Below are 27,447 nucleotides of genomic sequence, written 5' to 3' on the forward strand. Positions count from 1 at the left end.
TGTCCAATATGTAAATTTTGTTATGTGTGTATCGAGTGGGGAAAAAAAGATGATACTGGTTGACAAGATGTACTTCCTCATAAAACAATGACACTCTCTCAATTTCTCCCTCCCCCCCTCTGGGCTGAGTAGCTAAGACAGTAGAGCACAGGTCTTCTGAGCACAACTTGGCAGGTTTGATCCTGGCTCAGTCCAATGGTACTTCAGAGTGCTCAAATATGTCAGCCTCGCATCAGATTTACTGGAGCACTGAAGAATTCTTGCGGGACAACATTCCAGAAACTTGGTGTTCCAAAAACTGTAAAAGTAGTTAGTGGGGACGTAAAATAAATATTTATTATTATTATATATATATATATTGCGAATGAGCCCATTAGGACTACGCAAAGTACTTAGAGACAGGCATTTGCCTTTCTTTGTGCCCACACTTCCTTCATTCGTTTGCTGTGTGCTTCTTTTCTCTCTTGAGACCATGTTGTTCCGGTCTTCTTCTTTGGTTTTTCCTCTTGGTCAACTTGCCACTTATGAACTTTGGTTCTGAAGATAACCCGGCTTTGGATGTCTTCAGGTGTAATTCCTGCCAGTTTGAGATCTGTTTTAATTTCGCCAATCCATTTTATTGTGTCCGTTTTAGCTTTACTTCGGTTTTCATAAAATTCAACTATTTGCTTGGTAAGTCTATCTGGGTTCATCCTTTTTATATGTCCAAAGAATCTTAATCTGCGTTTTCTGATGTCACTGTGAATGTTAGAAAATTGTTTGATTTCCTGTTTCCCTCTAAGGCGGTACTGTTCATCTACGAGTTCTGGGCCTAAAATGTTTCTAATGATCTTGCGTTCCTTTTTCTGAATATTTTCTAGATCAGTTTTCCTGTTCAAAATTAGTGTCTCTGATCCATAGAGGCATTCTGGTTTAATAACTGTATTATAGTGTCTTAGTTTAGCATGCTTGGAGAGACACTTTTTGTTATAGATATTTTGGGTGAGTCTATACGCAGTTTCCATTTTTTGGCATCTAACTTCATTGGCTTTTGTTTCCATTCCATTCTCCTGAATTATTTCACCGAGATATTTGAATTGCTGGACCCGTTTTATTTTGCCATATTTTGTCTCCATGAATTTAGGGGCTTCTTTGCTGCAGGTCATGTATTCAGTTTTTTCAAACGATATTTGGAGGCCGACTTTTTCCGCTGTTTCTTTCAGGAGTTCGATCTGGTTTATGGCTGTTGAAACGTCACGAGTTAAGATTGCCAGATCGTCCGCAAATGCCAGGCAGTCTACTGCTAATTTGCCCCTACCAAGAGTGATTGGTTGGTCAATCTTGAGGGCAGACTTCTGTTTGCGCCATTCCTGTATTACCTTTTCAAGGACGCAGCTGAAGAGTAGTGGAGAGAGCCCATCTCCCTGTCTTACTCCTGTTTTGATCGGAAAAGGGTCTGAGATTTCCCCCATGAATTTAACCTTAGATTTTGTGTCTGTCAATGTCTCTTTTACAATTGCGAGTGTTTTCCGGTCTAGACCCTGTTCTTTTAATATCTGAAACAGTGATTGACGATCAACTGAATCATAGGCCTTTTTGAAATCAACAAAAGTACAAACTACATTTTTGCTACAAATTCTCTGATGCCTTAGGATTAACTTTAGGTTCAAAATTTGCTCTGGACATGAACGGCCTGGTCTGAAACCTGCTTGATATTCTCCAATTTTTGGTTCTAGTTGCTGTTGGGCTCTATCGAGAAGGCACTGAGATAAAATTTTGTAGGCAACAGATACCAATTAGATTCCTCTGTAGTTATTTACATCCGTTCTGTCTCCTTTCTTATGTAAAGGATGAATTAGTGCACTTTTCCAATCTTCTGGAATTTGTTCTGTTTCCCAAATCTCTTGGATGATACCGGTGAATTCTTTTATAGTAGTAGTATTATTATTATTATTATTATTATTATTATTATTATTATTATTATTATTATTATTATTATTATTATTATTATTATTATTATTCTCTCACTTAGACATCCTCCAATTATTATTTTTTTAAACAACTGTCACCATTATCCATTCCAGTGCCAAACTGATTAGCAGAAATGGAAGATGTCAAATTATGTAACCAGGTAAAATACAAAGCAGCATTTGTTTCTGAAAACTGTGTTTATTGCAGACATTATTTTGGAATTAGTGGAGTCTAATTATCCAAATTCCTATTTGCTGGTTTCAAAAATAATGGAGTTAAACAATAAAATGAATGTAAATGCTTATGGACATATTGGTGAACCAGTTAGCAAGATTAATGACGGGTTTAGTGACTCATTAAGAAATGAAATAAAGCTGTTCTTGCTAAAGGTTGGTACCTTGGTTGTACATGAAACTGAAAAGCACGTATCTCCAAATGATGTTAACATGTCAGTTGGACTGCTGAATGAATTACTTCAACTAATGTCATTCAATTAAGTTAAAAGTGTTTTGGCTATGAGCGGAAGAGATCACAAATTGCCTGGCTTTAAAATGTTCAGAGACTCTGATATGGTTGTTGGATAACTTTCTTTTAAAGATAAACACTATTTCTGAAGACAAGTTGAAATAATTCAGTCACTGCAAGCAATGAATTTAATGAACCTGAACTTTAAAACTGCTGTATTAAAATAAATTTCGGTTCCCTATTCATCCATAGATGCAGAGGGGTTTCTTAAGAACAATTTGATTGTCAATGAGTACAACTTGATTAGTTACAGCGGAAGCCATTTATTTTCAGCTTAACCTCAGTTGATCTATATTGGTTAGAATCTTCAGTCTGCCACAACTAATTTATGATTTTTTTAAATTTAGAAAATACCTGAAAAAAATAACAGGTTAAATCTGAAAAAGAAACAACTTAACTAAAATGGAAGAACATGTTTCAGAAACATCATCAGATTCTATCAAATCACAAACTTGTTTTTAATGAACTGGTTACTATTTACTAAAACTCGTAAAACCGAGCGAGTTGGCCGTGCAGTTAGGGGCACGCAGCTGAGAGCCGGAATTGGAAGATAGTGGGTTTGAACCCCATCGTTGACAGTCCTGAAGATGGTTTTCCATGATTTCCCATTTTCACACCAGGCAAATGCTGGGCAGTACCTTAAGTAAGGCCGAGGACACTTCCTTCCCACTCCTAACCCTTTCCTATCCCATCGTCACCAACTCAATCATCACAAAATGATAACTGAATCGGAACTGGCCACTTCCAATACACCTTCAGATAACACAAGATGAAGATACAAAATCAAAAGGAAGCTTAATAACATCCTCTCTTGTAAGAACTCACCTAATTTTTCCAATTCTAACAACAAGAACACACAAACTGATCTGAAACCCCTACATGCCCTAAAAAAGAAAATTAAAGACAACGAGCTAATTGTAACCAAGGCTGACAAAGGTAACACGACGGTCATCATAGATAAAAAAGATTATATCAGCAAAACATCTGATTTCTTTCAAGATAGTTCTTTCTCCAGAGTTAAAAAAGACCCCACACAAAAAATCCAGAGACTCCTAAAACAAACCTTAAAAAATTCTTCCTTTCTGCTCACTGAACAAGAAAAGCCAGCTTATTAGTATGAACTCCGGACTTCCTACGGCTAGAGCTCTTCCTAAAATTCATAAAGCCGGTGTGCCCATTCGCCCAATCATCAATTTTAAACCGAGTCCCCTGTATAAAACTACGCAATTTATCCAAAAGTTTCTAAGTAAAAATTACCTTTTTTCATCTAAGAAGTCGGTTAGAAACTCCTTCGAATTAATAGACAAACTTAATAACTTTAACATGTGTGCTGACTATTCACTTCATTCCTTTGACATTGTTATTATGTACCCCAGTATACCAATTTCTAAACTAATTCTCATCATCAAAAATAATCTACAAAAAAAGGGTCACCTGAATAATCTGGAAATCCAAGATTTCATTACATTGCTCAAATTGGTAGTTTACAACAACTTTTTATGTTTAATGGTACTATTTACCAACAAAATGGTCTAGCAATGAGTTCACCGGCTTCAGGGATTCTCGCAGAAATCTATTTAGACTTTCTCGAGAACACAAAAATCAACAATAAATTTGATAACATCCTTTTTTGGGTTAGATACGTCGACGATGTCCTTGTAGTTATTAACAAGAACCTGCAAGATGCTAATACCACACTTCTAACATTAAATAACATCGATCCACACATTAAGTTCACTTTGGAGGCAGAAGTAGATCAAAAAATCAATTTTTTGGATCTTACCATTACTAGCCAACAGGAATCCTTAACCTACAAGATATACAGAAAACCCACCCATTCGGCCGTCACAATCCGACAAAATTCATTTCATCCCTTCCCCCACAAAAAAGCAACCTATAATAGTCTTATACATAGAGCATTCAACGTAGCCATGAATAAAAAAGATCTCCACACAGAATTGAATACTATCCATCACTTTGCTAGATTCAATGACTTTAATAATCAATTTAGTAAACACAAATTCCGACCTAAGACCACGCTTAAAAAAGAACCATCCAAACACGATTCTTTCTCCACTTTTACCTATGTCAGTGGAATTCCACATGATTACTAATGTTTTAAAGAAGAAAGGCATGAAAATAGCCTTCAAAACCAGCAACAACAACATGCACATCTTACATAACACCTCACATATTAATAAAATAAACAGGTACTCAAAATCAGGTGTCTACAGAATTAGATATAACGCATGTTCAAATATTTCCTACATAGGGCAGACCGGTAGGAGCTTCAATATTAGATATTCTGAGCATTTCAACGCAGTCAAATACAACAAATTTTCAGCCATCGGCCAACATATGGTCGATTATAACCATAGTTTTACGAACATTGAAACAGACATGGACATATTCGAAATAGCTAAAAAGGGACCTCCACTCAACATAACTGAGAGCTTTTACATACATTTGGATCAATATTTTAATGCCAATTATAATCTTAACGAAATCACCGAGAAACCCAATATTTTATTCGATCTTTTTATTTCCTATTATAGGAAAAATAAATCAGCTGTTCATAACCCTTTCTTTAAATCAATTAAGGGTCCCCCACCACCACAAATACCATTTACTTCCCTCTCTCCTAACCCGCCCTGAACCATTCCCCTTTCCCTCCCTCCCGTCTCCTTCCACACTTACGTCACCCTTCCCCTCCGCATCCCCCTCTCCTCTTTTGCTGTTCTATTCAGCGTGACCCTCACTCTGTCCGTTGCACTCATTCCAGCAGCTTGTTCTACAAAAAGCACAAGGTGAGTACTCATTATTTCGCCCCCCCTCCCCTTGTATTTTCTCTACTAGATCTCTCGAGTTAATTCCAATTTTGTTCTTCAGGTTCATTGGGTTCCAACTGAATTGAGACTACCTTTAAAAAACTGCAATCGTTCATGCTACATAGAACGAGTCCAGCTTTCTCATTTCGTCAAGTCTATACTGGTCATATTGGACAATTCCCTCTGCGCCACTGTGGAACTCGCTTTTACAACCTTCCAGAAACATAAGAACTTACATAAGATTTCACTCGAATTTAAGTGTGCAACACAAGTTCAACCATTAACCTAAGACTTTGTCATCAAATGATTTTATATGACATCACAATGCTTTTATTCATCTGTTAATTTTAACATATTCTGTTCATATTTATTGTAACACATATATAAGGTATTTTACTTTTGTATGTCATTCCATCACCATCCCATCCCCTTGTTCATCCACATCATTTTTCATTTTTAGATTATGTCTTTTGCTTGTAATTTTGGCTAGGCTGATGGTCCAAAAAACGGACCGAAACTAGTACCTGTTATTATTATATTGTAATGTTTTGATAAATGTTCAATGATTTTAAGTACTGAGAAGGTGGAACAATAAAATTTTGTACTCATTTTTAAGTTAAGTCTTAACTCAAAACGGAACCCAACCATGAAGTTTATTACTTTAAACTGATACGGGTACCAATGGACTGGCATGTTTGGCCCGTGTATACCTTACCGCAAGCACAGGGAATTTCGTATACCCCAGGATGTAAAAGTGGGGACAATTTGTCCTTGGTTTTACCCGGACTGTGAGCAATTTTAGTGGCAGTGCCAAACCCGTTTTTATATTGCATTTGCAGAGGACCTTGGCAATTCGATATGTGGTGTTGTGAATGTAAGGCAAGTAGGCAGTTCTCTTCACTTCTTCCTTCTGTGAGCTTTGCTTGGTCATTTCTCTGGGATGCAGGGCTCTATGAATCTGCAAACCGCTACAACCATTACCCTTGAACGTGACTTTGAGTATGTCCATCTCCACCTCGATATTTCATGGCTCACAAATTTATCTCACCCTCTTGACGAGTGTTGTGAGAATGTCTTGTTTTTGTGCTGGATGGTGGTGAGAATCTGCATGAAGATAGCGATTTGTGTGGGTGGCTTACGATAGACGGTATGTCCTAAGGAGCCGTCTGGTTTCTTTCTTACCAGAACATCCAAGAAAGGAAGGCATCCATCCGACTCCATCTCTATAGTGAATTTAATTTAAGGATGTTGCTGATTTAGGTGGTTTAGAAATAGATGAAGTTTCTCAGGACCTTCTGTCCAGACCACAAATGCATCATCAACATACTTCCACCATATCATAGGTTTGACGAGCGCCAAAGCAATAGCCTCCTCCTCAAAATCCTCCATAAAAAAATTAGCCACTACGGACGAAAGTGGTCTTCCCATAGCCGCTCCGTCCGTCTGTTCGTAAAAATTTCCACCCCACAAGAAATAGCTGGAAGTCGTGCAGTGGTAAAATAGCTTAGTAATCCTCAGGGAACTGGTGTTCAACGAGAGACATGACCGAGTCAATCGGCACTTTAGTGAACAAGGACTCCACATCAAAACTCACCAAAAGTGCATTAGGTTGAAGGGTTATGTTTGACAGCTTGTTGATGAAATACCGAGAATCCCTGACTTATGATTCAGTACGTCCTATGTGTGGCTGAAGCAATTTGCTTACGTATTTGGCCAGAGCATATGTAGGGGAACCTGTCGCACTAACAATAGGTCTGAGAGGAACATCTCTTTTTATGGATCTTAGGCAGTCCATATAATCTAGGTCGCACTGCATCCCCTGGGGACAGATGTTTAGCCTCCTCTTTTGGAATTGAAGATTGCCTTAAGAGCTTCGCGGTGGCGTTTGGACACATGAGTGGTGGGGTCACGTGAGCTCAGTCTGTAAACAGGCTCTGACAATATAGCCGAGATCTTATTCTTATACTCGTCAGTCCATAACCACTGTCACATTACCCTTATCAGCTGAGAGAATGGTCAGTTCAGAATCATCTCTTAAGTCCCTTCAGAGCTCTCCTTTCGCCTCTTGTTAAATTGGGCGCGGGTACAACAGCGGACCTTATGAGTCTCAAACATTTGTGTCTTAACTCCTCAGTCTCATCCGTAGGTAGTTTGTGGATGGCTGCCTCAATGAAAGTAATTAACTCCTCAGTGGGAATTTTAGAGGGTGTGACAGAGAAATTAAGACCCCTAGCTAGAACTGCCGTTTGGTTCTCATCCAAGGATTTCTTGGAAAGACTGATGACAGTTTTACTAGCATCCGGGTTCGTGCGAGAAACCCCCAGTTTCTGAGCTAGTCGGAGGAACTTCGATTTCTGTCTGAATGACACCTGGTTAAATTTTTGTTCAGCCTGTATAGCAGCAATGGAATCGAAAGTCAACCACAATTCCTGTGAGAGTGTGTTGCTTAACAGCAGGTGTAAACGAAACAACTCTTGGGAGACTGAGTCCAGTTCCTTACGAGTGTAATGCACTCTCACGATAACAAGAGCCTTGCTAGCACATTGACATATTCTCCAGGCCTTCGGTGTATTTAACGTGTGCTTCAGCTTCACACAGTTGGGAATGATGTTATGGTCCCTGCATCTCAGTAGAAAGCATAAAGAAGAAAGAAGAACAGACTTCTTTCTCCTTAATTTGCTAAATTTTGAAGCCTTCGTAAAAGTATCCGTCCATAGAGGTTTTTAATACTGCCACTGTGCTTTCATGACCCGTACTTATAGACATGATATAGGCTTTTGGGCTTATGCCGTGTCAAGAAAATAAGGTGAAATGCTTTACGTTTCGCAGAGGACTGTGCTCTGCGTCATCAGAAGAAAATCTCGACTGCCCACGTCCAGGGATCCATCTGGTGACGAATGAACGTACCATTTCCACTTCTATTATAACGTCTAAATTTCAAGCACATTGTTTAAGAAGCCTTTCTTATGGACAGTCGAGATTTTCTTAAGATGATGCAGAACACAGTTCTCTGCAAAACATAAAGAATTTCACCTTATTTTCTTGACACGGCATAAGCCCAAAAGCCTATATCATGTCTTATATTATTGTTCGAAGTGAGCAAATTTATTTCCTTAAGAAAGGCCATCCTTGCTTGTGCTAGTCTGCATTTTATGTTCTCCTTACTTCTGCCACTGTTAGCCATTTTACTACCCAAGTAACAATATTCATCTACTGTACTTCCTTTAAGACTTAATTTCCTAACATAATACTTCCTGCATCACCTCACTTCATTAGATTGTACTCTGTTACTTTTGTTTTGGATTTTTCATCTTGTATTCCATCGCCAAGACTCTGTCCATACTAATCATAATTATTATAAAATTCTAAGCCATTTTACATGTATTGTGTGCTTACTTTTACACTTTTATTTTCTGTTTCTTATTTTACAGTTGATCTCAACAGGGCTCCATTTTTACTGTTTTAAAACTCAATGTGACAACACACTCATGTAAAATAAAATGTTTTTAAAATAATTTCAACACTGATGATGGACCTTAGAGTCCAAAAACCAGGTTTTAAATAAAATTTAGTGTTCTGATATGATTGTTTATAATAATAACTGTCCACACCATTCAGAAATTCCTCCAGATCTGCAGATTCAGATAAAATAACAATATCATCAGGAAATTTCAGGATTTCAGTGTTTTAACCCCTATGCACCCGTAAGCGGACTGGTACGCGCTTGAGCGGCTGGGCCAGGACTCCACAAACGGACTGGGACGCCGGGATGCAAGGTCGCATATTGGAGACATTTGTGTCATCTGTTGGCTTTTTCCGGAAACATTTCTAATTGAAATCTTTCCTTGGTATCTCAAAGTGTCACCAGAGTGCTCTGGTATGCTTCTTTGGCAAAGAGAATTGATTAAAATATTGATCGAGAAATCTGTATGACAAGATGGCTGAGAAGGAAGTTGCTTGCTCGCACGAAATGCTCAGTAATAGCGAAATTCAAAGCATATTTGATGTTTTAGGCTCTGATATCAGCAGTGTTAGTGAGGGTGAAGTTATCAGTGATCCTGTGCATGAATGAACACGAAATATATCACCAGAGATCTTTCGCATAATAATATCGTACGACATGGAATGCCGAATGAACTTTCTCCCACCCATCAAGATCCGATTGCGACTGCCGGATTTGAACCTACGATCTTGGTACCTGGATGTGAACACTTTACCACTGATCCTCAGACTTAATAATAATAATAATAATAATAATAATAATAATAATAATAATAATAATAATAATAATAATAATAATAATAATAATAATAATAAACCGAGTGAGACATACGGCTGTAAGTTCATATTTGGGATATAGGTTCGAATCTCATCATTCGCTTACTCGTGATTTGTTTCCCATTAGTTCCTTATTTCCAAATCAGGCAAATGTTAGGCTCATGTCGTATTGGTTTTCTATTATTTCCTTATTTCAAAATCAGGCAAATGCTAGGTTTGTGTCATATAATTAAGGCCTTAACAAACACTAAAGAACTTCCAAGGTGAGATAAGTTAATGAAAAATTCAAGACTTCAAAGGGATTTTTAAATGTGTTTTATTTCTGTATTGTTCTGTTTTTTGTGTCATGAGCAATAGTGTGGAATGTCTCAATAATATAAAACAGGTCCCATGATAATACGCGCAGTCGATCACCCACTATACTGTTTTAACCGAAAGCTTGCAACACCCAGGTTGCATACTAAACAGTTGGCGGATTCCTAGCAATGTCAGACCAAAGGGCGGGTGGGTGCATATGGGTTAAGTTCCTCTCCTCGGATTCTAAATTCCTCTTCAATTTACTTTACCACCTGTTCTATATAAACACTGAAAAGGAGGGGGAGGGTGGGGACTCTGGAGCCTTGCCTCACTCCTTTCTCAAAGCCCTTGATTCTTATCACTGCAGACTGATTTTTATACAGATTGTAAATAATAATTCTTTCTCAGCATCTGATCCCGAAAACCCTTTGAATCTCAAATCACTTGGTCCAGTCAGTATTATTGAATGCCTTTTCTAGATATATGAATGCCATGTACGTGGGCTCGTCCTTAATTCGGTCCTCTAACATTAAACATAAAGTCAGGATTGTTTCAGTGTTCCTACACTTCTTCTGAAACAAAACTGATCTTTTCCCAACTCAGTTACAACTGGTATACTAAACTAATGGTGCGGTGGTGGTGGTTGTTGTTGTTGTTGTTGTTATAATTATTATCATCTTATTTAAATTGTTTTGGAAATATTGTAGGGGTTGGTTTATGAGTATTCACAAACTAATGAATTATATATTTTTACTGGAGTTGGAAGTATTATGCTTTACTGGTACGGCATGCGATTTAATTAGGTAGAGTGAAGAGTGGGGAATCTTTTAGGTGTGTGTGATCATTCAGCTTATTCTGGTTAGCTTTTTTTCAAAATGCCATCTTCTATTGACTCCAATTACGTATAAAGATTTTTTATTACTTTCGATGTGTAATATTTGTGCTGATGTCTTTGAAGTGGGTGTTGTCATATATGTGTTCACAGAAGGCCAAGTGTCTGTTGTGTCTAATAGTGTTTTTGTGGGCTTTGTACCTTGTGTACAAATTACGTTTGTTATCCAAACAGCAAGGTTTTAAAACAGTATTCAGAACGAACAACGCATTAGAAAAACAAATGAGTAAATGTAATATAAGCAAAAGAAAAGGACCATTTCTCCAAATCAGGAGTATAATATGAACTCAAATGCCAAAAACCAAACTGTAATGCCACATACATCAGCGAAATGAAACGTCATTGTTTTTTAAATCATAAATTAGTTTTGACAGACTGAAGAACCTAACAGTCGCAGATTACAAATTGATTGTCAATGAGAGTGACAAATTGTCCCTTTTTTGTGAAATCGTACAAAAATTAATGCATCTGAACTTTGCAAATGCTGTATTAAAATCCATCTGGGTTCCCTGTTCATCCCTTGATACAGACTTTTTTTTTTTCAGTGGAATTTGACTGCAATTTGTTGTTTGAGTCATCAGTTTACAGACTGGTTTGATGCAACTCTCCATGACGCCCTATCCTGTGCTAACATTTTCATTTCTACGTAACTGCTGCATCCGCCATCTGCTCTAATCTGCTTGTCATATTCATACCTTGACTGTCACCAAGTACAATTTGATTTTGCAAGAAATCAGCCTCATTTTCCATATCAAATTCTATTACAAAAACTTATAACAATAAAAATCTTCCACCTTTTTGATACTTATATTTGCATTTTAGCAAATTAATTAATTACACACAGTACATATTTCATTCTCTTTTTGAACATCTTCAGCTGTTTATATAGCTTAGGTGATTCACTAAGTGTTTATCTTTAAGTACATTATAATCAGGTACCTTGTTCTTCTTAAATATTATGTAAATATGAATTGAATTAAAATTAATTAAAAACAATGTGGTGGTTAAATGGGTTAGTGAAATGAGATGGAATGGATATACTTATAATTAGCCTATTTTAAAAACTATTCATTTGAACAGTTGTTGTTAAAAAGTTTCAAGCACTTTTTCATTAAAATATTTAGCTTGTCTTCAAGTAAAAAGTTAAAAAAAAAAATTGTATGACTTTCCTTTGACACTGTTCTGAATATTGTTAAGAGTTCACTTCTTTCACTCCCTCTAAGGTGGCTGCTATTGGTTTTTGAACTTACATAATCTTGAAATTGGGTTATTTACAGAACCTTAAAGCTGATTGCCGTGTGCTAATAACAAAGGACCTTCTCCATATTCTGAAATGAAATAAAATAAAATAAAATAAAATGGGGGATTTGCTTTTTTGATGAAAAATATGTCTGTACAAGGAAACTTGGTATATTAAAAAAAAGTTTCGTACCTTGCTGTTGTCAAAATCCATTCCTACTGTGACCTTGGAAGAGCTACGTTTGAAGCGGCCTTCCATCTTGTATAACAGTGGTGTGTGTGTTCTAATGCTTGCTCCACCTTCGGGGAAGGCAAGGCTGTGGAGAGGGGAGGAGGCGTGTTGCTTATGGTCAAGGTTTCAGCTTTAGAAGGGGTAGAGGGAGTGGAAATACGAGATGGCGAAAGCTCGTTCATTTCCTTACTTTTATTGTCTGTTTTGTTTATTTTGCCTAATGTTTCAAGATTTGATAATATCCCTTTGAATAAAGGGTTCCTGTTGTCAATTATATCATTCAGGTTATTTTCCTGATTACTTTTTTGTTCTAAATATATAAATATTCTACTGTATTGTCCGACTCGTTGGCTGAACGGTCAGCGTACTGGCCTTCGGTTCAGAGGGTCCCAGGTTCGATTCCCGGCCGGGTCGGGGATTTTAACCTTAATTGGTTAATTCCAATGGCACGGGGGCTGGGTGTATGTGTTGTCTTCATCATCATTTCATCCTCATCACGACGCGCAGGTCGCCTATGGGCGTCAAATAGAAAGACCTGCATCTGGCGAGCCAAACCCGTCCTGGGATTTCCTGGCACTAAAAGCCATACGACATTTCATTTCATTCTACTGTATTTAGAAGAGCTCCTTTGTTTATTTTACGTAATATTGTCAAATCCTGCTCTATAGGTGTGAACTGATGTCCTGTTGTACTCATATGTTGACCCATCGCGGAAATTTTTTTTATGCCTTTCAGCATTGACATGTTTTCATAGCTGCTTCTTTCATTCCATTTTTAAAAGTTTCCCAACTTCTTTCTACACTTTCTATTTCATTTCCTTGCATATTATTGTCACAATATACTGGGTTGATCAGCTTAACAGGGGCATCACATTGTACTATTACGTTACATTCTAGGCACTTATACGAAAGGAAAAGGGGCAGACAAAATGGCGCGCGGCAACTTCAGGCAGTAATAAACATATAAAATTGTCATCGAAACTCAGATCAATCCAAGTTTAGAAGGCGCAGAATTATAAAGGCCATGCAAAAGAACTTCAAGATGGAACAGATATCCTTTTAAAAAATAATTGAAACCTAATTCATTCTTTACTTGAAGAACAAAAGTATTGCACTGAATAAGTCATCGGAGAAGAAAAAAGAAGGAATCTGTCGTTGTTGTGGAATGAAATAATAATTTAAATAAGTAGACTGAAGCAAAATTGCGAGCTATTTAGCAGAGAATAGCAATCAAGATACAAAAAAGATCTGAGATCTTTAAATTTAAATACTGGCGAAAGGTGATACTGAGACCGCTGAAAAGAAGAGGCGAGAAGGCAAAATTCCGTACTGCAGACAATATAGTTCACTGAAGAGTGATTAAATTAGCAATTGGAATCCATAATTAGCCTGAGAAAAATATATTATTAACAAGAAACCACATCTGCATAGTAATAGAGACGCAATTCTACATAGAAACAATAATTTATATATTAAGAGGCTAAATGAATATTTCAAATATGTATTCTGCCAAACCAATGTTAATTTCTACTTTCATGAGCGACTGTGGCATCAAGAAATCCGCCTAAGCTGAGGGAGAAGATTACCTGGGATGCCATAGCGAAACCGAGCAGCAGCAATGCGTTGGGACCAGAGATGACGTCTGGAGAGGAGGAAATCAGCCGCATGGAACACGTGTAACATCCAAGGAGAATACAGCAGTCCCAGAGGAGAGACGAGATATAAGATAAGTTTCCTGTTTAAAGGTATTTATGTCATTTGATAGAAATAATTTCATTCAGAGAAAGATTTAGTTCAGATGTATCCTATGTGCCAAATTCTAACTATTAGCGCCAAGTCCTGATCATAATAACGCGAATATTAATTATTTTAAGTAACATGTATACTGACACGTGAAGTGACATGGTTTGTTGATGTTGTAGTGAGTGTATATCGGTTTAGCATACCAATCTACACGGAAAGGCTATTCAGTTATGAATCTCGAAACATTGGGAAGAATGTATGTTTTATAAAATGGAGATGAGCTCTAGGAGGAAGTTATATTGACAGACATGACCGCACCTATATGAAATAAAGGAAGAGATGGATCCTACTTGGAACATAAGAATATTGTAGAAGTAATATCATTGAGGGAATCGTAACAAATGTGATGGAGAAAAAATGAGATGTTATATGATAAGGATGATGACTAAGAAGAGATGAATTTGAATTGGGTATTAATAGAGATGTTTGAGATTTAATGTTTACTTTTCGGGAGGTTAGATGTAAGAAGATGTTACGAAGTTGTATGACACATGTTGATAGAGGATCGTATTTGAAAGGTTAGTATATGCTTAGTTCATGTTGAGAAGAGTGCATTAGCAAGGGACCAGCTGATTCTATGTCAATTTGAGACACATTATGACAGACTATGAGTAGTTGTTAGCCTCCGTATGCTCAATGGTGAAGATATAAGGGTTTATATCACGAGTAATCGACGTATTTAGGATCTTTCTTTCCCAAGCGAACAGTAGATTGAGATATTGAGCTAATTCGAATTAATGGCACAGCAGAATATGAAATAAGGTTAAACTATGACTGATGGTAGAATAATATATGAATATTTGGCACATCCTTTCATTTACCATACTAGTGGATGATTAATGAAAGACATATTTATCTCGTTTACGATTGCTAATATTGCAAATGAGTTAATATAGGAGAAATAGATAAATATTTCATTTTTAACAACATTTTTGAAAGTATGGCAACAATCTTGAGCCATATTAAGGAAACTTATCAAATATCTTGGATCTCTGAAGTCATATAAAGTTATAAGAGACCAAGTATGAAAATTTTCCCCACAATAAAAAAAATAATAAAAGATGAAGATCTTGTAGAGGGAAAACAGGAATATCAAATATGAATGAAGTTACATTTTCAGTAAGGCATCTTATTCACACCATTAGACTTAAATTTTTTCAACAGTGGAGTAAAATTGTGACTTGGATGTCATGAGATGATGTTAAATAATTCAACAAAATGAAGTTCAGTATTGAATGAATGAGTTAGTATACAAGAGGAAACCCCATTTCAATTATGTCATTGCCACACAGAAATGTAAAATATGATTGATTCTATATGAAGCATCTTGTTCTTTTCTCATTTTATCACAATTTATTTCTTCAGATTAGCATGCTAATAAATTAGTATAATGATAAGTTGGGATTATTATTTTTGAAAATAGGATCACGTATGTAGCGATAAGGTCATATAGGCACTTGTGGTAAGGATTATTCGTATTGAATGTCCACCGACAGAACTGGTTTACTGAGTGATACTTAGAGGACTTGCAAGTGATCCTTCTCAGATAGGGTTACCAACTGAAAATTTCGAAATGCAGGACATTGCTTAGCAAAAAGCAGGACATTTAAGAAAAATGCTTGACAATTTCAATCGATAACAAAATTATACATATATTACACACAACTTTTTACAAAAGGAAATACCTTACTTAATGATCAGTCCTTGCTGCAGTTCATTTCCTTGAAGGTGTATTTTTCAACAGAACCTACTTTTGAAAGAAGACGCGAGTTATTTTCTTGAAGTACATATTTATAAAATTCCTCACACGACACATCTTTGAAACTGAACTTCACAAGTAACATTCCTTTTACTGATTCTACCAACAAACGGTTCCTTTCCTTTGTCCATTGAGCATTTATGAATGAAAACACACGTTCAGTGGAGGCATTGCTGCCTGGTATGGCAAAGAGAAACTGGCAAATGTTCAAAAGTTCAGAAAATACCTCAATGTTCTGGCACTTATTAAAAAAAAAACAGACCATTGTTGGTCTAGTGTTGTATCTTTATCCAAAGTTGAAGTTTTAGAATAAGCCCTTATGTTGCAGAACTGGTTGAATAATTTTGAATCATCTATTTCTACACCTTTTGACTGTAAGTACTGAATACATGGTACAATATCGTCAAAGCTGAGGTCTTTAATGTTTTGAAGTTTCAACCATTTGAAACACTTGAATTCCTCATAGGATGCATCCATTTATCCAAGTACTCAGTGCAGGTTTCATAGAAACAAGATACATTCTCCATAAACACTTCGCATTCTTTATCCAAACCCTCTTCTGAAAATGTATTTAACATCTGTCTGACTTTAAGGGGAATGAAATGACCTTCAAGTCTGCCTTTCAATGAAGATTGGACAGATTCTAATAGTTCAAGCACTTCTACAACCGAATTATGTTCTTTCTCAAGTGACAAAATTTTATAGTGAAAAATGTGCATGGTTGAGGAAAGAAGCAAAAGATAGAGCTCTGAAAAGTCATTTTCAAGGAAGTTTCTAAGTGATGAAGGCGACTTCCTACCCTGAGAAAGAAAGTAGGATTTCAGAGCTGGGAACAATTGCAGGATTCTTTCAACTGCTGAATACAATGTTAACCACCTAGTCTTAGAATGATTTAAAAGCTGCAGATAATTTACATCAACAAAAGTCTTTCAGTTCCTGAGTGCGCACTGCATATATATGAAAGAAGTTGAAAATTTTCATCACCACAGACTCAATATCAACAGGAAGAGCATCAGCTCCATGTTGCAAACAGTTATGTAGAATGTGAGCAGGACATCCAATACCTACTATGTTTTCATTCAAGTCTATTTTGAGAGCAGAGAATACATTCTTCCCTTCCCTGCGTGCAAGGCCTCTAAAATTAACACTGGCATTGTCTCCAGAAAATGCAATGCATATAGAAGTAATTTTATGCTTTTTGAGAGTATCTGAAATATAGGAGGAAATACATTCAGAACTTTCATTTGGACATGCTTGTAAATCAAGAACTTTTATCTGAATGCCATTATTTTTGTAATCAAAGAATTGGATGACAATTGGAAACAACTTTAGTGCACCATGATTGCTTGCATCTGTTCCTAGACCAAAAAATGGAACTTTATTGTTAAGAGTTTCAATTATAATACAGTATCTGTTGAGTGAGGAGCAATAACATTATTTATTATGGCTTCTGTTTAATTCTTGCACAGGTCAGTTTCTGTGCTACTTCACAACCTAAGAACATACTCTTATTCAATTTAGCTGTGCAGTCCACTGATTTGTACGACTGGTGATGGATGATTGATTGATGTTTATTGTTTAAAGGGGCCTAACATCGAGATCATCGGCCCGACTGGTGATGGAAAACTGTATGAAATGACATTGTAGCTTCTGCGGCTTGAACTTTTTTTATCATCTGGTAATAATTTCGTGTGGCTATTTCAAGCCGAGTGCAGCCCTTGTAAGGCAGACCCTCCGATGAGGGTGGGCGGCATCTGCCATGTGTAGGTAACTGCGTGTTATTGTGGTGGAGGGTAGTGTTACGTGTGGTGTGTGAGTTGCAGGAATGTTGGGGACAGCACAAACACCCAGCCCCCGGGCCACTGGAATTAACCAATTAAGGTTAAAATCCCCGACCCGGCCGGGAATTGAACCCGGGACCCTCTGAACCGAAGGCCAGTACGCTGACCATTCAGCCAACGAGTCGGACTATCATCTGGTGAATATTTGGGAGTGACAAATGATAACATTGAACATGATATTGACCTAGTTCTCACCGTCTTTTTGTGTTTTTCACTGTTAACATGTCTTTCCAAGTCACCAACACCCTTGTATCCGACATTAACATAACTATCACACACTGCACATTTCGCTTCAATTTCACTGCGTCCGTGAGTAAAGCAAGGATACTTATGTTTTAGTTTATCCAAAAATTTACACTGTCTTTTTGTAGATTCACTCCTTTCAGGTTGCAAAGATGACATACCGGTACGTAATAGGATGCAATGAGATTAATATTTCACTCCACTCACTGCATACTCACACTATAATTTACGGCGACAACCAGATAACCAAACACGATAGCTGCAAATCATATGGCAAGCACATGTAAACTGCAGCTCTCGACACTTCCGGTTTCTCTCAACACAAACGTGAAAATAAAGCACGTTGATTGGCTGATCGATGCCTGGACTTCAAGTTCAATATATCGAATATCAGTATTACTTATTTCCACCCTCGGAAGTAGCGCCCTGAGCACATGGAGTTGATGTACGATACAATAACATGCTGTCTTCAGCCTAAAACTTAAGTGAGCAATCTTGTAACGAAAAATGCCGGACAATGTCGATAAATTAGAAATGCCGGCCGGACATAACCAAAATGATTGAAAAGCAGGATATGTCCGGCAAAAGCCGGACGGTTGGTAACCCTATTCTCAGAACCTACGGTGAATGAATAGAATACAGATGAAATAAATTTTTTTTTCCTGAGATGCTACCGGGATTACCATATCTACACTCCGACTTGGACGCAGGTGGGGTAGAACGTGTAGGTAAAATTGTGGAGAATTAGGGTGAGAGAGGCTAAGAGGACTCTCTTGTTGATATCTTATATTCATATCTTACCCCGATTTGTTAGTCAGAATCACAAGGTTCCCCAGGTCATCTCCCAGTTTACAGTTGGCTGGTAAATCAACTTTTCTTTTTCTTTTTTGTACCAATTGGCATGGATATTTTGTAACACTATACATCCTCCTACAATTTTGGGAGATCTATGAAGTGGTAGCACAAGCTCTTTTTCTGGTTCTTCGATGTTACAATTGTCAATAGCTTTCTGCCGTTCAATATGCAGGGAAGGAAAGAACAGAAGAAGCCCCTGACATGGAGAACATTCAGAAAATAGCTGGCAGTAGAGTTAATCGGAGATGTTCACAACACCAAGTCTAGAAAGAGAGGACGTCCCAGCTCTGGTAATAATGAAGGGGGACTAAATGGAAAGCCATATTTTATCTACCCGCACTCTAAGAAGAATAGGAAGGACTGTGCTGTGTGTAGTAACAGGTAGAAGAGAGGAGGATGAAGAGAAACCCACTTCTTCTGCAATAGCTGTTCAAGAAAATCGGGCATCTGTCCAGGTATTTGCTTAGAAAAGTACCATACTCAAAAAGTGTACAAGAGAATACACAGAGCGACATTTGTAAATTCAGCATATTCGGTGTTTGTGTAAGCATATAAAGTATTTTATTTCAGCTTGAGTTTTAAAAAACAAAATTGGTTTTCTGTACAAACAGATAGCAGTAGAAACACACTTCCAGAAAAATAAATGCAAGTAGAAGTATGCAACCAACTAAACAAATTTGAGTGCTAGGGGTTAATGTAGAATTCAACAAGGAATATTTCCTTAAAATGATGTACATTCAGTTAAAACCACTCATTCGGAAAATACAAATTATTAAACCCTACAAAAATTTATGTGTAAATAAGGCAAGGCAAGTTCATAGATAGCATATTAGTAGCCACAATTTGAAAAATCATGAACATACTCAGCTCCACAAGGACAAAAATTCTGTAAAGTGAATGTAGAATAGTGAGTTGCCTCATCACTCATATTAATATTAACTCTCTTGGAGCCAGGAGTCGACCTTGTCGGCTGCTCACCATCAGCTGGAAGAGGCCAGAGCTCTGCCTCCACTCTATTACCGTAAAGTGCCAGGCCTTTTTTAGTGGAAATACATGTATTTTAAAATTCGCTTATATCTACTAGTGTATGTCAAATATCGGCAAGAAATTTTCTACATATCGACTACATAGAATAAACAACTGATTTAGAGTGATATAAAGAATCAAAAACATTTTATTGTTGATGTTATAGTTGTCAATAATGTTTATTTTTAGGAAGAGAAAAACATTTTCGCACTTTCTCTCTCAATATCCAGTTTGAAAAAACTCATTTACGATACAAAAGTATATACGTAATGATATATAATGTATTTGTAAATATAATTCTACAAAATAATTACTTTGAATGAGAAAATAAAAACATAAAATACAAAAATTCAAACATATGTCTAGTAAAAGCAGGACAATTTTACTCACCGATAAAATTTGCGTATATGTATCAATGGCAAATGCCGACAAGAAATGTTCTACGTGCGGACTACATAGTATTTTAAAAAATCTGAATTATTAAAAAATAATAGTTGATATTAAACTTTTTGTTTTCAGGGAAATCCTTTTCTCATTTTCAGTTCCAGTATCTACGGTATTTCAAAAAATAACATCTTACAATACGAAGGTAATCCCCAAAATAAGGTCTCCTATTTTTTATAAATACATAGACCTGTTTATTTTTACAAGGGTTTACATCATTTTAAGGCTTGAACATTTAGCTATTCTTCTACATAATCACCATTTCTGTCAATGCATTTTTTTGTAGACGCTGTGACAGTTTTTGTATGCCCATGTCATACCAGTTCGCCGTCATACTGTTCAGGAAGTTGTGAACAGCGCTTCGGGAAACCTCGGGAACCAAAGTGCAGAGATCATCCAGGGTGATCAGCCAATCTTCATGCATGATTTGCTCAACATTCACGACTGTCTTGACGGTCTCCCGCTCCTTTGTTCGTTCGTCGTGAATTTCAGTCTGACTGGCTGCAAACGCTCTACACCACTTCAGGACATTTTTGACATCCATGCATGACTCACCATACACTTCCGTCAATTGGTGATGGATTTCAATCGGTTCAGTACCTTTCGCGTTCAAAAACCGAATAACTGTATGCACATCCAACGGGAGCTCCATTTTCAATGGCTGCCAAGCCAAGACAGCGCCTCAGCACAGTGTGCACATGTTTATATGCGAGCGCAGGAAACACTCTTCACAATATTGTGACCAACAGCCATACGAACAGAATTCTGTATTTGTAAAAAATTAGGAGACCTTATTTTTGGGATTACCCTTGTACAACAGAATATACAGAATTAAAAATATATGGCGCTAAAGCCCTGATGGGCTTTGGCCTACCAAGCGACCGCTGATCAGTTCGAAGACCTGCAGTTTACGAGGTGATGCATGGTCATTGACACTAATCCTCTCGGTCATTATTCTACATTTTCTAGACCGGGGCCGTCCCTCACCCTCAGATATCTCAACTGCAATCACTTAGGGTCGCTTAGGTTGAGTGGACCTCGAACCAACCCTCAGACCCAGGCAAAAATCCTCTAACTGGCCGGGAATCGAACCCATGACCTCCAGGTGAGAGGCAGGCATGCTACACTTGGCCCACGGGGACCGGCATTTACGTAATGATACAAGACTATAAGGTTTAGGAGAGAGAAAGTGAAAAATAAATTGAAGAGTATGAGCGAAGAATCAGGCGGTTGGAGCATATTTAGGTCCATATAGGAAGTAGGAGGTTGAGGATTGTTGTCGACTTCATTGGGAGAAATTTCCACAAAATGTTCTTCAGACACATTATCATTATCATCATCATCTTCGTCATCACTAGTTTCTTCTACCACCATACTCACAGTAGCTTTAGTGCCGTTAGAAACAAATAAACATCCCTTCTTTAGCTGCGGTGATCCTGGGGGTGTGTCCGATATAATTTCGTTGCCACTCTCTGGCATCAATTTTTGAAAAAGAGACAAAGTGTCTCACAGTGCATTGGCACTGCCGGTGGCTCCAAGAATGCTACGCAGTGGCCTCCACAGTATGCACTAGCCGTGCGTCTTGGTGGGTGTGCTATTTACCAACTGATGAGCCCAACTTAGCACACTGGGGTGAAACACTGGCAACCAGGAATGAAAATTTATATTGTCCAATAACGGACCAACTATACTGGTACTAAATTCACTATCGCTATCCGATAAATAATCTGCATTAACTTTGCACTGTTCCAAATACTGCATTAATTTATCGCCATCAATAGCTGCTGAAAAAATATTACGTGAACCACTTGCCATTTTGCTGTCACAAATCCACTCGATGTAAGGAGCTATCTCTTACTGAGAGCTATCTCTTACTGACTGCTTGGCGGTATTTATTAACAAAGGGAACGACTCTTGTGAAAGCTAGAAGACGTTCTTAGGACTGCCAAAGCAAGGTCACGCTTACAATAACTTGTAGCCCCTTTAATATAGGTTGTCACAAAAGTATGCACGTCACTATACGTTGCCACAAAATTGTGTGTATCACAGAATTTTAAGCCGGTAGATGTAATCGGCTCTGGCAACTTCCAACTGTATTTTTCAAGGCTGACCTGATTGGCTTTGGCAGTTTAAAGGATGGGTGCTTGCACTACCGCCTGGTTCCAAAGGGTTAACATGAAATTAACACCAAGAAGCAATGGATACTGGCTGAGGTTTATTTGCCAGACACTGTTAAGTTTAACAGGGTTTCAATCTATTGAGATAGAATACGAAATGAGGAAATAAGGAGAAGCGTGTGAGTGTGTTAACTTCAAGAAGAGACTGATATAGCAAAGCCAAAATGGCTTGGACACATGATGACAATGCCAGGAGAGAGAATACCAAAGAGAACGTTCATGGATACAGAGACTGGAAAGAGGCATGGGGACGGCCTAAAATGAGATGGAGGAGCTTTGTAATGGACTGTATTGCAAACAGAGGAGTCGACAGCAATAAAGTACTAGAAAAGGAGCGGTGGGAAGATCGAGTAGTACACTACCCTACCCAGAGCGAATCTGGAAAAGGGAATGGTTGAACTGATTAACACCATAACAGTCAAAGAAAGAAATGAACATACACATAACGTTGATTTCTTCAACTAACCTTTTCATAACTGATTTACATCTTTACAGATGAAAGGGTTAGTGTTTATACATTCTCCATTTTTTTCTTTTTAAACCCACATTCACTTCAAAGTACCTTTCCTAAGCAATCATTCTCCTCTTGTTACAGACTTCACAGCAAAAAGGTCTAATCAACGTCAATATACCTTTGACTTTCACTCCTTCAAGCAAGATACTGTAAATACGACTACAGACAGCCATATAACTTTCCTTGCTCCCACAACTACTTAAGAAGACTGTTATCTTATCGTAACATATTCCACTTTCACTCCTTCAAGAGAGTTAAATAAGACTATAGACAGTTGAACAGCTACTTAAGAAGACTGTTGTCTTATCTGAACATACAAAATTAACATCTTTCACAGTCTATCAGCTTTACTTTTTCTTATCCTCCAATAGGAGTATTCAAGGAAACACATTTCTATTTCATTATAAAGCTGTTTATTGCTCTACCCTCAACAGGTTTTTGGACGCAGTGACTCAGCGCTCCAGAAAGTGTAATCTTTGAACTTGTGACATGCAGCTTGATACTATGATTTTAACCAAGGACATTCTAATTATGTTATGTTAGACAAACACTTACATTGATATCCTCTTTTTACTATTTGTAAGAACAATCAGGATCCTGATTATTCACCTTACAGGTTTGAGTTTGAGGCTGATGATGCCCTTAATATGGGTGAAACATGTCCCTTGTAACTTTTTATGATAAGATTTAATTCTTAATTTACTAGATTTCTTTGTATTGAATAGATGGATATTAAAAATAACACTTGTAACATACTTTGTATTTATGAGAGCACAAGTCGAAGAATAAAACTTCGCTAGGGGAGGTGTTTGAATACTGTGTGCCACACCCACACCTAATTGTCTTCATATTTTATTCTCAGATATTGATGTCATGTCAGTTAATTGAAAATGGTAAATGTTCTCTAACTTGACATCTACTTCTTCCTGATGAGACAGATGGCACCACATGCAATTATGAATTGCGAAAGCATTTCTTTCAATCGAAAACGCTTTGTATGCTCTCTGACTATAAGATAGGAGAAAGGCTTGGGTAAAAAAGATGGAAATGCAAGGCTATGAGATAATTCTCGTATCTTTTAAATGGTACTACAAAAAGATTTATGATTTTCCCGACGTGACTCTCTGCTTGGAGTCAACATACAGTACATGAGTACTTAATATGTTTGGATTCTTATCCTTCGAACTCCAGGTATTTGTTTAAATTTCCTTTTCCTTGGCTTGCCACAGTTATGCTAGGTTAGTGTACTATGTAATCCCTGTTCTCTATTTTGTTCTTTATGTTTACTGTGGTCGAACGATTTACGTATCTTCCCTTTTCCTTTACGTTTACTTGATATATATTTCTTCCTACGTAGGGACGAAAGGTAACACTGATCCTTTTTGATAGGTGTGTGTGTGTGTGTGTGTGTGTGTGTGTGTGTGTGTGTGTGCGCGATGTGGTTGCTTGTGGATTCTTTTACATTTGAGACCTGTTCACATCCTCTTCTACTGCAACGACTGGCTTGAGCCCATGTTGTGTAATATGTTTGAAACGCTACTGCTGTACGATTCATGTTAGCCATTTCATGCAATGTGAATATGTTTCATACCTTATGTGTTGTTTGGTTATTGTGGTGACTGGGTGAGCCTTGCCTACGTAGCGGCCACCCAGATAATCTGATCTGTACTCACGGATCAAGCTCATACGCCATCGACTGACTTTTACCATGCTGTTACAGTCATTACCATAATGTGCCTTGATACTAAATTTTATTCTACTTCTATCATTTGGTCTCTGTGTGTATATGTGCATTGTATGATGGTCGGATCGGTGTTATTTTTTGGTGCCTTATGAATGTCAGCCTTTAGCTTTATTATTATTATTATTATTATTATTATTATTATTATTATTATTATTATTTGATTACATTGATGTTCCTGGCTTGCTCAACCATTTTATTTACCTATTTCAGGATCTTATTTTCTATTCAACCTATCATCTTTGACTCATGTTTATTTTGCTTCGGTAACTATGGCAACGCCCTTTTATCCTCCTTATAACCTCCTGATGTTCTATAATTATTCTTTTCTGCCCGCTTTATTTCTACTACTTTAATTTCTGAGAGATTCCGACTCTTTGGAAATTGTTGGATGCTTTTTGAGAAGGTTTGACGGGTTGTTAATTACTCTTGTTTTTTCTGGAGTGGCAACAATATTTCTTTCTTCTTTAAAAAGCCGCTATATTATCTCTAATTGATGCTTCGTTCTAATTAAAGAGATGTTTTGCAACAAACCTTATGTACCACTGTCTGGTAACAACTGAACCAATTGGTATTGACCTTCCCTATGCCTCTGTTGAATGCAAGAATTTTATGAGATTGTTATTAAAGAGGCAAAAGACTTGTATGTATTTTAGAATACTTCAAAGACTATGTACATGAGTAACTGTTTCCCTTATGTCTCCTCTGTTTATTTTGTGCTCATCTTTTATTTGTTTGGGCAACCTTATGATAATAAATCCTATTTATCTTAACCTGATCTGTGGTTTGGGTTCATGCCTTTTATACTTTTAGTCATTAATGTAAGAGGCCTGGATTCAGTTCCTGGCTGTCTATAGCCAGTTTTGATCGGTCCACGAAAATTTTGTTAGTAGCTAAGGTGAGAGGTGGAATACAGATCTCCAAGCTGACAACATTGTGCCAAAACCAGAACGCTACAGTGACAAACAGTGTGTCTGTATTTGATGCTTACTTCTCGGAATTGTTCTGAAGCTGTTCTTAAGTCACGCACAGAATTACCAGCAGAGCCGCGCAAAGCCCATATGAATCTGCTCGTGAAGTGATCTGACTAGCTAACTTCAGCAGCTGATAAAATGGCAATGGTGCGAGATATCGAATTATTTCTTTCAAATGATTTATCAGTATGAATAATCCTCTATCGCCCTTGTATCAGGTTCGTGTTGTTTACGAACACCCTGTATATCAAACATTTAGGAATTTCCAAATCTTACCTTTCTGTGCAGTTCTTGCTCTGCGAGTAGGTAAACTATCACCAACTTCTTCTTCAAGATCTGATTCAGGAGAAAATTCATGATCAGATTTCAATTCCAAATCAGGTTCTTCCTCTTCCTCATATTCTGAATGGTCTAAATCATCTTCCTCTTCCTCTTCTTGAGAAGAGCTAAAACACCAAACATTATACAAGAATTATCATCATCATTATTATTATTATTATTATTATTATTATTATTATTATTATTATTATACCAAATGAGGCGAGTCAATTTTAGCAGTTTTTTTTATAACCGAAAGATTATAAGGTCTCCTGGCAAACTTTTTCTTTTGTCAGTAGACAGAACACATCAAGTCATACATACATATCCTGATCATTCAAGAATCCTATGTATTCAAAAATAGGATAAATGGTATTACCAGGTGAATGCAAAAGTCTTTTCCAGTTTCACTAAGAGATGGAGCCAGCGAACAGTACACAGGGTATAAATTTGACACATACGTCAGTTTGTTCCTCTGATATTAACCTACCAACACACTCCGCCAAACACTAGCATTTGTATTCTATCGTTCAGGGATCGTGTCGACATTCATGCCTGAAAAAGAACATTTGCGGCACACATTGCCTTTCTTATTTAATCAAAAGAAAAAGGCTGTGAAAAGTCATCGTTTGCCGGTAGAAACATATTGTGAACACGCTCCATCGATTAGAACATGTGAGACATGGTTTCAACAATTTACACGTGGTAATTTCATTTTATTTCTGGTAGAAAAAGTGCAAAGACGAGCATTAGCAGGCGTTTCTGGATGATGATCCAACTCAAACTCAACAACAATTGGTTCAAGCATTAAACGTGTCACAAGAAACAATCAGCAGACCATTTACGAGCATTGGGGAAGATCAGTAAACTCAGTAAATGGGTCCCACATGATATGAATGAATGGCAAATGGAAAATCGCAAAGTCACTTGTGATATGCTGCTTCCAATGCCACAAAAGAAAATAATTTCTGTCCCGAATTGAACAGGTGACGAAAAATGAAATTGTTTTGAAAACCAGAAGCAGAGAAAATCGTGGCAGTCACCTGGCGAAGCCGGTCCTTCAACACCAAGGCCAAATCGCTTCAGCAAGAAGATCGTGCTTTGTGTCTGGTGGGACCAGAGCGGTATTGTGTATTATGAACTCTTGAAGCCCAGCAAAACCGTTAATGCAATATGCTATCACCAACAAATGATTAATTTGATGATGCTGATGATGCTTGTTGTTTAAAGGGGCCTAACATCTAGGTCACTGGCCCCTAATGGTACGAAATGAAATGAAATGTAATGACAAATTAAAAGTCTAAAATCCTCCACTGACTAGAATTCAAAACGTGAGGACGAAGAATGAATGGATGGATATGAATTTAAAACAATCAGTGGACCCGACCCGCAGTGCCTCACATTCACAGAAACTGATGAAAACAATAGTATTACTGACCAAGGGACTTCTTCTACAAGTTGCTTTACATCGCACCGACATAGGTAGGTCTTACGGCGACAATGGGAGAGGAA

At 37.4% G+C, this 27,447-nt stretch overlaps 1 protein-coding gene across 1 annotated transcript in view; it reads right to left on the reverse strand.

The window, feature by feature from the left end:
* LOC136857786 (microtubule-associated protein futsch) overlaps positions 1-27,447 on the reverse strand; it is a 468,803-nt gene that overhangs the window by 246,097 nt on the left and 195,259 nt on the right. Inside the window, exon 8 of the mRNA XM_067136704.2 lies at positions 25,894-26,063. Coding sequence (XP_066992805.2) covers positions 25,894-26,063 — 170 coding nt within the window. The remainder of the gene's footprint in view (positions 1-25,893; positions 26,064-27,447) is intronic.

This window comes from Anabrus simplex, chromosome 1 (assembly GCF_040414725.1).
Source record: "Anabrus simplex isolate iqAnaSimp1 chromosome 1, ASM4041472v1, whole genome shotgun sequence".
Classification (NCBI taxonomy): domain Eukaryota; kingdom Metazoa; phylum Arthropoda; class Insecta; order Orthoptera; family Tettigoniidae; genus Anabrus; species Anabrus simplex.